Genomic DNA, 13265 nt, shown 5'->3' with positions numbered 1-13265 from the left:
CCTTTACTTAAGACCATTAGGAAAGCCACATTTTGCATTGCATTGTGGAGAAGGGAGCTTTGTGTGTCTTTATTTGTTGTATACAAGATAAAACCCCACCAAACAGCATAGAATTGTGGCTAGGGCAACCCAGTCAGATGGACGGGATACAAAAGCTTTTATTTTTGAATTTTTGGAGGTCTTCCAAGCCTTTGGCAGCATGTAATTTATTAGTTCTATTTTCAGCCAATCTAAACTCCACATACCACAGCAAAAGTTGCAAGTCCTGTAAGTTTTTCCATCTTTTTTTTAAATGTATTTTTATTTTAAAAATTCTTGGTTTACAAAAGTATGAGCAGTGTCTCTTTTTTTTTCCCAAGTAACATTTTTACAGATCAGTTTCATTTGTTGAGACAGTGTTACATGAGGAAGAAAAGGGGGAAGAGGAGGGGGGAAGGCGAGTGGGGCAGGGGCCGGTGGCGATGTTTCTATTTTACTTAATATATGTGTGGGGTTTTATGTCAGCGTCGCTTTTGCAGGTTCTCTGCTCTTTGCTTGTGTTCCTCTGGTGGTAAGAGAGGTTGGGGTTGTTCATTTGTGATTGGCTGTGGTGAGCTTTGTTTTCATGCGTGAGTGGGGCGGGTGGGTGTTTAGGATCAGGTTAGCCGTATTGATTCGTATGCTGTTGGTGGATTTTGTCGTTGTCTTGTTGGGCTGTGTATGTGATAAAGGGGAGCCATACCCAGGCTTTTCCATCTTGAGGCAATTGAGGTTCTAGCAACTGCCGACATCCAGTAAATTTCATTCTCATGTCTGCTTTGCAGGTGCTTGTGCAGTCAGTCATTCCCTCACCCTTTTTCCTTGATCTGCTTTGTAGTTGCACAGGAATGCTGGCATTTATCTAATTACGTGTATATGTGTGTGTGTATATATTCTAGTTACAAATGTCAGCTCTCAAGCCCCAATCACTTGAGGAGAAAGACAGTCAGCCTGCTCGTAAGACAACGGAAATGCCTCTGGTAAGAATGAACCACTCTGTTTTCTCAACGTAGTAATGAAAATAATAATAATAATGTTGTTGTTTAGTCGTTTAGTCGTGTCCGACTCTTTGTGACCCCATGGACCATAGCACTAGGGCGTGTTGAATTTTCCATCTTTAAAAATCCTGATTTGAGGGGTGTTAAAAAGTTGTGGTATGATGAGGTAATTTGAAATCTATTTTGGTTCCTTGTAAATCTTGAGGTCTTGCTTGGTAAATCTCTATGTGAAAAGTTCCTACTTTTTAACATTTTTAAAATTTTCCTGTCATTTATAAACATATAGGTTATTCCCCAATTTTGATGAAAACAGATGTTGATAAGTGCCTAAAATTGATTACAAGATACTGTGGTACCTTGCAAGATGAAATTAATTTGTTCTGCAAGTCACTTCGTATAGCAAAAAACTCAGCTTGCAAAGCATGGTTTAAAATTTTCCCGGTTTACCCGGTCTACCCATTTAGTTAATGCATTCCTATTTGTCTTGCGAAGCGCGGTCATAGGAAACTTTGTCTTGCGAGTCGCCTCGCGCAACGCAAAAAGCTTTCATCTTGAGAGTTTTTCGTTGCATGAGGTATTCGTCTTGTGGGGTACCACTGTATTGTAGTTCTCTTATATATGTATTGTAGTTATCTGTACTATTAATATTCATATTATACAACAGTATGTGATATCTTTTTTGCTTTCTACCACCAGTCCACCCACTGAGGTTGTTGGGGTTTCAAAGCCGAAATGCTCTGACAAGTAGATTTCTCATCTATCCGAGATAGACAAAATGGGGTGGCATGAGGACATCTAACCAGCCCTAGCAATTGTCTTCTGTGTTGCATTGGAGACTAGGGGCTGGGGTCTTGCTTGAATATGTTACAGAGCATCTCTGGTACCAGAACAATTGTGTGGTCATCAAAGGAGCTGGGATCCCAACCCACCAACATCATTTTATTATACTATACTATATTCTATATATACATATACTATTTTCAGCAGAGAATTGTCTCCTTTTGTTGCTCACTCCCACCCTTTGCAAACAGAATTTTATTCCCATGAAGGAGAAAAGCATGTTTTCTTTGAAGAATAGCTATGATGATAAACACGATAAGGAAGTCTATGCAGAGGACTGGATAAACTACTTGGAGGTGTTAAAAATACACTGTAAAGTAGAGCTACCAAAGTTCAGTCGAGTGACGGTCTTTCCTTATTGGATAAATTGGGGGTGCAAAAACAGCATTCTGATAGTGTAGGATTAAGGCTGTTGGGCAGGCACCCAATCTTAAGATAAGGATTGCCACATTTTAAGAAAGACAAGATTTTAGTTCCTTCAATAGTAGCATGGATAATAAGCATTATGGTAACCCTTCTATCACAGTGATGGAAGGATGGAAATACTATATATTCTCCTGCTTCAGAACCATTAAATGAACAAAAGTCTTGACCTGCATGGAATATGGTTTCACTAAGTCTGACACCATCTTTGTGAGGATCAAGAGCAGGCCTTTAGAGTCTACAGGAATCAAATTTTAACAGTGTACACTTCTTTTGAAGAGCATGGTCCAGGGGGCTTCTGCCAGTGGCTCTCCTACTCAGATGTGGGCCCTCAGCAGATACATGATCATGTGACACCAGCCCTTGAAGTTGTTAATTTATTATTCTTTTTTTACTATAATAGGACGTTATAAGATAAAGCAGGCGTCCCCAAACTTTGGCCCTCCAGATGTTTTGGACTACAGCCCCCATCATCCCTGATCATTGGTCCTGTTAGCTAGGGATCATGGGAGTTGTAGGCAAAACATCTGGAGGGCCGCAGTTTGGGGATGCCTAAGATAAAGTAATGATATGTTGTTACAGCTGGAAACAAAATTTCTTTATATTTTCGCTTGTATAAAATGATTAAAAACTTTAACTTCGCTTCAAAATGCGAGTTTTTGGCTTTTTTTTAGTGTATTTCAAACAGATCCAAATTTACCAAGCTAAACATCAACCAATCATAAAAATAATTGCAGATTTGGATTCCTCATGTGCAATAACATATTTTTAGAACCCCTCATTGAGCAAATTCAAAAAAAAATTTTTTTAGTCCTTAAATGACACGCCCTACCATAGCACGCCAGGCACTACTGTCTTCCACTGCCTCCCGCAGTTTGGTCAGACTCATGTTCGTAGCTTCGAGAACACTGGCCAACCATCTCGTCCTCTGTCGTCCCCTTCTCCTAGTGCCCTCCATCTTTCCCAACATCAGGGTCTTTTCCAGGGAGTCTTCTCTTCTCATGAGGTGGCCAAAGTATTGGAGCCTCAGCTTCACGATCTGTCCTTCCAGTGAGCACTCAGGGCTGATTTCCTTCAGAATGGATAGGTTTGATCTTCTTGCAGTCCATGGGACTCTCAAGAGTCTCCTCCAGCACCAGAATTCAAAAGCATCAATTCTTCGGCGATCAGCCTTCTTGATGGTCCAGCTCTCACTTCCATACATCACTACTGGGAAAACCATAGCTTTAACTATACGGACCTTTGTTGGCAAGGTGATGTCTCTGCTTTTTAAGATGCTGTCTAGGGTTTGTCATTGCTTTTCTCCCAAGAAGGAGGCGTCTTTTAATTTCGTGACTGCTGTCACCATCTGCAGTGATCATGGAACCCAAGAAAGTAAAACCTCTCACTGCCTCCATTTCTTCCCCTTCTATTTGCCAGGAGGTGATGGGACCAGTGGCCATGATCTTAGTTTTTTTGATGTTGAGCTTCAGACCATATTTTGCGCTCTCCTCTTTCACCCTCATTAAAAGGTTCTTTAATTCCTCCTCACTTTCTGCCATCAAGGTTGTGTCATCAGCATATCTGAGGTTGTTGATATTTCTTCCGGCCATCTTAATTCCGGCTTGGGATTCATCCAGTCCAGCCTTTCACATGATGAATTCTGCATATAAGTTAAATAAGCAGGGAGACAATATACAACCTTGTTGTACTCCTTCCCAATTTTGAACCAATCAGTTGTTCCATATCCAGTTCTAACTGTAGCTTCTTTTCCCACATAGAGATTTCTCAGGAAACAGATGAGGTGATCAGGCACTCCCATTTCTTTAATAACTTGCCATAGTTTGCTGTGGTCGACATATACATATTCAAATATTCTTGTGGGAAGGAGCGTTAAGTGTTTTGTTTTTGTTTTAACTATTTATTTTGCGTTTTTATCTTGTGAACTGCCCTGAGATAGAATCATGGAATCTTAGAGTCAGAAGGGACCCAAGAGTCATCTAGTCCAACCCCCTGCAATGCAGGAATCTCAGCTAAAGCATCCGTGACTGATGGCCATCCAGCCTCTGCTTGAAAACCTCCAAGGAGGGAGAATCCACCACCTCTCATGTTGGATATTCATATAATTGGTGGTGTATAAATTCGAAAGCACGTTAAAATGCAAGTAGATAAATAGGAACCGCTACAGCGGGAAGGTAAACGGCGTTTCCATGTGCTGCTCTGGTTTGCCAGAAGCGGCTTTGTCATGCTGGCCACATGACCTGGAAGCTATACGCCGGCTCCCTCGGCCAATAATGCGAGATGAGCGCGCAACCCCAGAGTCGGTCACGACTGGACCTAATGGTCAGGGGTCCCTTTACCTTTACCTATAAATGGAAATACAGTGGCACCTCGGACGTTGAATGGAAACCGTTCCGGAAGTCCATTCGACTTCTGAAAACATTTGGAAACCAAGGTGCGGCTTCTGATTGGCTGCAGGTAGCTCCTGCAGCCAACCGGAAGCAGTGTTGACGTTCAGGTTCCAAATAATGTTTCATTTGCAAACCTGAACACTCACCTCCCAGTCTGCGGCGTTCGGGAGCCAAAATGTTCGACTCTCAAGGCGTTCGGGATCCAAGGTACAACTGTAAATAAACAAACAATGCCTTGTGTAACGTGCCATTTGTTCTTCATGCGTACTAATTGAAAAACACCCCTTTCTCTTGAATCTCGAGAGCCCAGAGATGAAAGCCTTGCAAGAAAAGTTAACAGCAGCCAACTTCAAAGTGTCTGAACTTCGCAACCAGCTCCAGACCACAAAGCAGGAACTGAAGACGACACAGAAGGTAGGATCTTCTGTTAGTTTGCATTTCTTAGTGCAGAATTTATTGATCTGATGTGTAGATCTTCTAGAACTCTTAAGCATCCCATTGCTTTTCCCCACTAGAGACCTTCATGATGCTTGGGCCTAACAGTTACAGCCATCCAACAAGCAATTCAGATCAGTGAGGTCACCCTCATTGACCCACCCCTAAGGTCACTTTCAGGGTATACATTATCTGCCAGTATTAGCTGTCCTCTCCTTGAACATGGGAGGTGTCCTGGGCTGGTTTAGTGACGTATGTGGCAGCAGGAGCTGAAGAAACAGAACAGCTGTCCTAGGACAGTGGGTACTTCAGATTTTTCTGGAGTGACATTGCCTCAGCTGTGTTTCTGAGTTGTATGCAGCAGCCTGGCAAAACAACTCACAAAACACCTGTGTGAAAAAATGCCACTTCAATTATTTTAACAGAAAAATGGAGTATAAATAATAAGCTTTAAAAACATGGAGCCAGAAGCTAATTCGGGCTCCTCTTACGGTCTTAAGAAAGATTTTGGAAAAGGCACTTTCTGCAACACATTAGCTAAGAACTTGAACCTGGGTTTGTATATTTTCTCCTCCTGCCCAGTCCATTTTCCTTTTGTGTCGTGTCTTTTCGATTGTAAGCCTGATAGCAGGGACTGTCCTTTACACACACACACACACACACACACTATTTTTAGGCTGCTTTGAGGAGCTTTATTTCGCTGAAGAGCAAGATTTTTAAAAAGGTTAAATAAAATAAATGATAAATCGAAACCTTTGATTCCCATGACATAATCATGTTCTGTATCTGGTTTTCAGCTTTTAGCCAGTGAAGTTGGAGAAGACGTCAACATTCAAAATCTGTTGTCCACCCCTGGCACCTGGCGTGGGCGGGCTCAGCAGATCCTGGTCCTACAAGGGAAAGTGAGTCAATGGTCTTTATTCCCCCGCTCTTCTGAACATTGCATGGCAGAGTCGGACCGATTATTGCAGAATTTCAACTGGCCATTTGCACGCGCAGATCTGGTCCATTGCCAGTCGATTAGCAGGGTTGCAGAGCACATGCCTTGCATGCAAAATGTTCCCGGTTCAATCCCTGGCATCTCCAGGTAAGTCTGAGAGGCGCCCTCCTCCGAAACTCTGGAGAGCAGGTGCCTGTTGTAAATACTGTTCCACCAGGTGGACCAAGACAGATCCTTCTTTTCCCCTGCTTGCCGATCAGATTTTTAGTGGGACCCCCCTCTCACCCCTTTTGCACTCCTCCCGTGTCAACACTAACATACAGCTGACTGCTTCTGTTGCATTCTGCTTCGGTGATTTATTCATTTTTGCTGCAAGCCTCTGCCACTGAAAAGGAATAATCGGTTGCCTGTTTGGCAGGGAAATGAATGCATTTTGAAATACAGTGGTACCTTGGTTCCCAAACGGCTTAGTTGTCAAACAATTCAGAACCCGAATGCGGCAAACCCAGAAGTAAGTGTTCCGGTTTGCGAACTTTTTTCCGGAAGCCGAACGTGCTCCTTTGGAGTGCTGCGCTTCTGATTTGAGTGCCACACTTCCGTTTTGAGTGCTATGCTGAGGTCTCGAGCACCCACGCAACACGGAGGTGATATTTGGAGCTTATATTTGGCGCTTTTGTTTTCGCTATTGATTTTGCGTTTTTGCTTTGGGGGCTTTTTGGTGTATTCGTTTTTGTGACTGTGTGGAGCCCAGTTCAATGGTCTCACTAGATGGTAAAATTCATGTTAAATTGCTGTTTTAGGGGTTGTTTTTAAAAGTCTGGAACGGATTAATCCATATTGCATTGCTTTCTATGGGAAAGCACACCTTGGTTTTGGAACGCTTTGGTTTTGGAACAGACTTCCGGAACGGATTAAGTTTGAGAACCAAGGTACCACTGTATGAATATTTAGCTTGATTTTTATTGTATTGTATTGTATTTGCATTTCTTTTGTATGTTAGCCACCTTGGGGTGCCTTTTTTGGCTGAAAAGCGGCATGTAAATAAATCATAACATAACCTTTCTGATGGGCATGGAAGAGATCTCAAAGTGAGCTAACTTAGCACAGGCAAGGAACTGACAGATAAGCCTTGAGTCTCAGTTTGGCCTGGACTGAGCAAGTCTATAGGCTACAGTAGATCGGCTCCATGGAAAAGGTCTATGAGTTACCATTTTGCTGACTGGGGTCAATTTATAATCTGCCCAAGAGAGCAGGCTATTTGCCAGCTTGCTATCTGCATCTTAGATACCCTACTGCCATTTTCATTCCCCAAGTTGGCAAGGCTGACTTGATAACGACAAGGAACTGTCATCGATCCCAGTCCTGTGGAACTCTCCGCCACTAGAGATTCAGCAGGCGCCTTCTGTGCCAACTTTTAAACACCCGCTGAAAACTTTTCTATTCCACCAGACCTACGCAGGCAATGAAGAATACATCTTTCCTTGATGGTTAATTGCATGGGTGTAGCTTGGGGGGGGGGCAGCTGCCCCCTCCAAATCAAGTAAATAAATAAAAATACTTAGCTAAAAGTAGAAATTTTAGAAAGATTTTGACAGGTTTTTCTGAACACTTGTGGTCAACAGAACGTAATTTAAAACAACTGTTGTTGAGACGTTTCATTCGGAATCTGCCAGACAGAGGCTGATGGCATGTGGGTGTCCTGCCCCCCTCCAACATAAATTCTGGCTACACCCATGGTTAATTGATGCCTGTTTTTAACTGCCTTTATACTCTTTTTACTGTGTTTTTGTTGCAAACCATTTTGATTTTTTAAAAAAATGAAACAGCGGTATCTAAAATATTTTTTTAATGAATTAATAAGTGGATCAGTTTTTACACAGCTAAGCAACACTTGCAAGGGTGCGCATTTCCCACTTCCTCCTCAGGTCAAAGGCCTGGAAACGATGCCTTATGAGGAACGGCTTAGGGAGCTGGGTATGTTTAGCCTGGAGAAGAGAAGGTTAAGGGGTGATATGATGGCCATGTTCAAATATATAAAAGGATGTCATATAGAGGAGGGAGAAAGGTTGTTTTCTGCTGCTCCAGAGAAGCGGACACGGAGCAATGGATTCAAACTACAAGAAAGAAGATTCCACCTAAACATTAGGAAGAACTTCCTGACAGTAAGAGCTGTTCGGCAGTGGAATTTGCTACCAAGGAGTGTGGTGGACTCTCCTTCTTTGGAGGTCTTTAAGCAGAGGCTTGACAGCCATATGTAAAGAATGCTTTGATGGTGTTTCCTGCTCGGCAGGGGGTTGGACTGGATGGCCCTTGTGGTCTCTTCCAACTCTACGATTCTATGATTCTAGGTCCGGGAACTAGAGAGCCAGCTGGGCCACACCAGAAGCCGGTTGTCCGAGAGCAGCACTGAGGAAGAGACTGTAAGCCTGAAGGAATCGAGGAAGACATCTGCCCAAAAAAAGAACCTGCAGAGGATTCGTAGCTTGGAAAAAGAAAAGAAAGAAACTCTAGAGGTGAGGAAGTAAGGCTAGAAACCCTTTTGCAGGAGGCAGGGGATCTGGGATCTGAGGCCTGGGCTTCCTGATTGCTTTGTTTGGTTTGTTTGTTTGTTTGTTTTTGAGACAGACACCGCTGGATTTAAGGACACAGGGTCCCATTGCTCTCTGATTATATCATAGCCTGTGGTCCCTCGCCAGGCCCTCATTCTCAGCCTAACCTACCTCACAAGGTTGTTATGTTGAGGTTGTAGATTTTCCTTCCTTGGAGGTTTTTAAGCAGAGGTTGGATGGTCATCTGTCATGGATGTTTTAGTTGAGATTCCTGCATTGCAGGGGGTTGGACTAGATGACCCTTGGGGTCCCTTCTGACTCTACAATTTTATTATTCTATGATACAGTCATACCTCGGGTTACGGGAGCTTCAGGTTGCGTGATTTCGGGTTGCGCACCGCGCCAAACCCAGAAGTCCCAGAACAGCTTACTTCTGGGTTTGGGCGTTCGCGCATGCGCAAATACACTAAATCATGCTTTGCGCATGCGCAGAAGCGCCGAATCACAACCCGCGCATACGCAGATGCGCCGCCGTAGGTTGCGAACGCTGCGGGTTGCAAACGTGCCTCCCACACGGATCACGTTCGCAACTCGAGTGTCCACTGTATGTGCCACCTCAAGCTCCTTGGAAAAAAAGGTGGACTACATGATCCATACCATATTTTTCTGTGTATAAGATTATATTTCCCTCCAATTTTTTTTTAAGTTTAAAATTGGGGGTCACCTTGTACACGGAATGTTGCAATTACTGTGAATATATAAATAAATACATGCCACCATCCATATTCTCCCCCCCCCAGCCTCCCCTCAATATTGGCTTCACGATAAACCCTGGTCTGGTACTCCCCCGCCCCCAGCAGCCCACACTCCGGACATTGTCCCCAGCGTTCGAATCTGCCGGCGCTCGTGGAGTAAATATGGTACATACCGCTCTCTCTCAGGAGACTAGGGCCCAGCGGGAGTTATCATCTTTTCGTGGGGTCTGCAAGACGGCGCTGTTCCGCTTGGCCTTTGGACTGACTCAGTCTGACCCCGGTGTTACCCTCCCCTAAGGCTTTATCCTACAGATATTTAAATGAGGTTGCACTTGTAGATTCCTAATTTTAAAAATTGAATTTTAACATTGTATTTAATCTGCATTTTAATTGAATTGTTTCTTTTATGCTTGCTTTGATATTCTTGTTGTTAGCCGCCCTGAGCCTGGTCTTGACTGGGAAGGGCGGGGTATAAATAAAATTATTATTATTATTAATACTGATGGGACGCGGGTGGCGCTGTGGTCTAAACCAGTGCTCGCTAACCTTTTTATCGCCACAGACCAGTCAACGTTTGATAATTTTACTGCAGCCCACTGAGGGGGGGACGGACGTTGATTGTTTATATTTTATTTAGATTGTTTTGATTTAATAATTTTAATTTAATTGTATTTAATGTTCCTTGGGCGGCCCGGTACCAATTGATCCAAGGACCGCGGTACCGGTTCGTGGCCCGGGGGTTGAGGACCACTGGTCTAAACCACTGAGCCTAGGGCTTGCCGATCGGAAGGTCGGTGGTTCGAATCCCCGCGGCGCGGTGAGCTCCCGTTGTTCGGTCCCAGCTCCTGCCAACCTAGCAGTTTGAAGGCACATCAAAGTGCAAGTAGATAAATAGGTACCGCTCCGGCGGGAAGGTAAACGGCGTTTCCGTGCCCTGCTCTGGTTCGCCAGAAGTGGCTCGGTCATGCTGGCCACATGACCTGGAAAAACTGTCTGGGGACAAACGTCAGCTCCCTTGGCCTGTAAAGCGAGATGAGTGTGCAACTCCAGAGTCGTATTTACCATAAATACTGAGACCAAAGTGCAACACACAGGGGGGGGGGCTGGATCTGCAGCTACGGTGGATTTACACTGAGCTGACAGGAGCAGCCGCCATGACACAGCTCGCCTCACTGTTTGATGTTTAAATATACAGTACTAAATATGCCGGTGTTTTGAACATTTAATAAAATATCAAAGTTGTTCTGTTTGGTGTTTAAAATATTTATTTCTTAATTTTGGGCTTAAAAAATGGGGGGCGTCTTATACATGGGGGCATCTTATACACAGGAAAAATACGGTTAATAAATTCCCTACCGTTTCAAGCCTGAACTTTTTAAAATCTGCTTAATTGCAGAAACTTACAGGGGAACATAACACCCTCCTGAAGGATTATGAAGAGCTGAAAAAGAAGTTGGACGGCTCCAAAGCTCGGAACAAAGTCTTGTCTCACGAAGTGAAAACCCTGAAGGAGCAGATCTCGACCCTGCTGGACAAAGGGAAGCACGATGACGAACTCGTTGACGCTTTGCTGGTACGATCTGGCTGTTCCACACCCGAGGGGTTTGGCAACAGCTACTGCTCAAGGCTATTTCAACTTCCAGAATGCTACCAGTATCTGCGTAGCTCAGTTGGTAGAGCGTGAGACTCTTAATCTCAGGGTCGTGGGTTCGAGCACCGCAATGGGCAAAAGATTCCTGCATTGCAAGGTGTTAGAATATAAGGCCCTTGTGTTCCCTTCCAATTCTATCATTCTAGGATTGCCTCTACATATCTTATAGGTCACCTTTGGTTTCCCTGGGCAAGATAAAGTGACTAACAAATTTAATAAATAATAATAATAATAATCCTAAAGAAGCAGGCCAGGTGTGTGTACATGTGTGTTTGTGCCCTATCTAGTGCCACTTTAATCATGTTAATTGGTAGACTCGTCAACTAAACACTTCTGCTCATTAATTGATGAGAGCTGAAAGTCAAAGAGTATGCCTGTTTTCGAATCAATTTTCGTTCTGGCTCGTTTAACATATTAAAGAATACAAATCAAAATATAGTGGTATCTCAGGTTACAAACGCTTCAGGTTACAAACTCCACTAACCCAGAAATAGTACCTCAGGTTAAGAACTTTGCTTCAGGATGAGAACAGAAATCGTGCTCCGGCAGCAGTGGGAGGCCCCATTAGCTAAAGTGGTGCTTCAGGTTAAAAACAGGTTAAGAACGGACCTCCGGAATGAATTAAGTTCTTAACCAGCAGTACCACCGTATGACCTTAGCTTGCTTTATACCGAGATACATCCCTTGTTCCATCTAGCTCAGTATTTTTAAAGTGTGTGTGTGTGTGTGTGTGTGTGTGTGTGTGTAGTACAGTGGAACCTCGGTTTATGAACACCTCGGTTTATGAATTTTCGGTTTATGAACGCCGCGGACCCATCTGGAACGGATTAATTCATTTTCCATTACTTTCAATGGGAAAGTTTGCTTCAGTTTATGAACGCTTCAGTTTATGAACAGACTTCCGGAACCAATTACACCCATGCTTCAGTTTATGAACGCTTCAGTTTAAGTACTCCGCGGACCCATCTGGAACGGATTAATCCACTTTCCATTACTTTCAATGGGAAAGTTCGCTTCAGTTTATGAACGCTTCAGTTTATGAACAGACTTCCGGAACCAATTGTGTTCATAAACCGAGGTACCACTGTACTGGTTTTACAGTGTTTTATACATTTTAACTTTAACCATTTCAAACATTTAAGTAAAAGGGTTTTTTTTAAACCTTCGGACCTCCTTCCCTCCCTCCATGGGTTCCATATTTAAAATTAAATTTTCTGCATCTTTTACCATTATCCATCTGTTATATATCCATAGTTACCATAGTTAATTCCACATCACAAGTGTCGTTACACCCCTGCCAATGATTTTAACCATTTACAGTGGTCTTTTAAATAAATTAAGAATTTACTCCAGTCTTTAAAAAATACTTGATTTTCCTGGTTTCTGATCTTCCCCATCAGCTTCGCCATCTCTGCTTATTCCATCAGTTTCGTCTGCCATTCTTCTTTTGTCGGTACTTCTCCTTCCTTCCATCTCTGGGCTAGTAGCATTCTCGCTGCCGTCCATCTAGCTCAGTATTGTCCACACAGACCAGCATCAGCATTCTAGGGTTTCAGATGAGGGACATTCCCAGCCTTACCTGAAACTGTCGGACTTTCTCCATGTAGAGTAGATGTGCTTCCATTGCGCTATAATAGCCCTTCCCGTAATAAAGTTAATAATTTGTGCCAGAGGTACATGTTGGCCTTTCAGGTACATCACAGAAGTCAGCCTCGTGTTGCTCTGTCAACTGTACTGGCCTCCGGCAAGAACACCCTTGTGCAAATTAATTGAAACAAAGCATGCTTTCTATTTTACTCGTAATCCTGTACTCAAAACAAACACGAAAAGTCACTTGGTGGTGTCGGAAGCCTGCAGCCAACAGAAGGAAGGATGTGCTCGCCACAATATATTCAGGTTCTACGAAAGAGTTATTCCAGAGCTGGAAAAGAAGTATCCTGACAGTACCAGGATATTGCAGCAGGACCTAACCCCCTGTCACACATTAAAAGCAGTGAAGAAATTCATGACAGAGCAGCAAATACAGGTACTTTGATGGGCCAGGGAATTCCCCGGATGTAAATCCCATTGAGAATTTGTGGGCTATATGCAAAAGTCGCCTCCATGCTGTAGACTGTACGACTATGGAGAAGCTCATTCAGGCGCTAATTCAAGCTTGGTACAGGGATCCGAAAATCAACAGTGACTGTCCGAAACTAGTAGACTCCATGCCAACCCATGTTCAAATGCTGCTTAAAAATTGCGGAGGTCATATCCGTTACTCATG

At 43.5% G+C, this 13265-nt stretch overlaps 1 protein-coding gene across 2 annotated transcripts in view; it reads left to right on the top strand.

Moving 5' to 3' along the window:
• Positions 1 to 13265, top strand: part of CCDC13 (coiled-coil domain containing 13) — a 38546-nt gene that overhangs the window by 4130 nt on the left and 21151 nt on the right. For both annotated transcript variants that reach the window (XM_088654487.1, XM_035129831.3), the window contains exons 5-9: positions 918 to 998; positions 4973 to 5083; positions 5902 to 6006; positions 8393 to 8557; positions 10745 to 10921. In XM_088654487.1, the coding sequence (XP_088510613.1) occupies positions 918 to 998; positions 4973 to 5083; positions 5902 to 6006; positions 8393 to 8557; positions 10745 to 10921 (639 nt within the window). The remainder of the gene's footprint in view (positions 1 to 917; positions 999 to 4972; positions 5084 to 5901; positions 6007 to 8392; positions 8558 to 10744; positions 10922 to 13265) is intronic.

This window comes from Zootoca vivipara, chromosome 11 (assembly GCF_965207765.1).
Source record: "Zootoca vivipara chromosome 11, rZooViv2.hap1.1, whole genome shotgun sequence".
In the NCBI taxonomy this organism is placed as follows: domain Eukaryota; kingdom Metazoa; phylum Chordata; class Lepidosauria; order Squamata; family Lacertidae; genus Zootoca; species Zootoca vivipara.
This window is presented reverse-complemented; position numbering and strand designations above follow the sequence as displayed.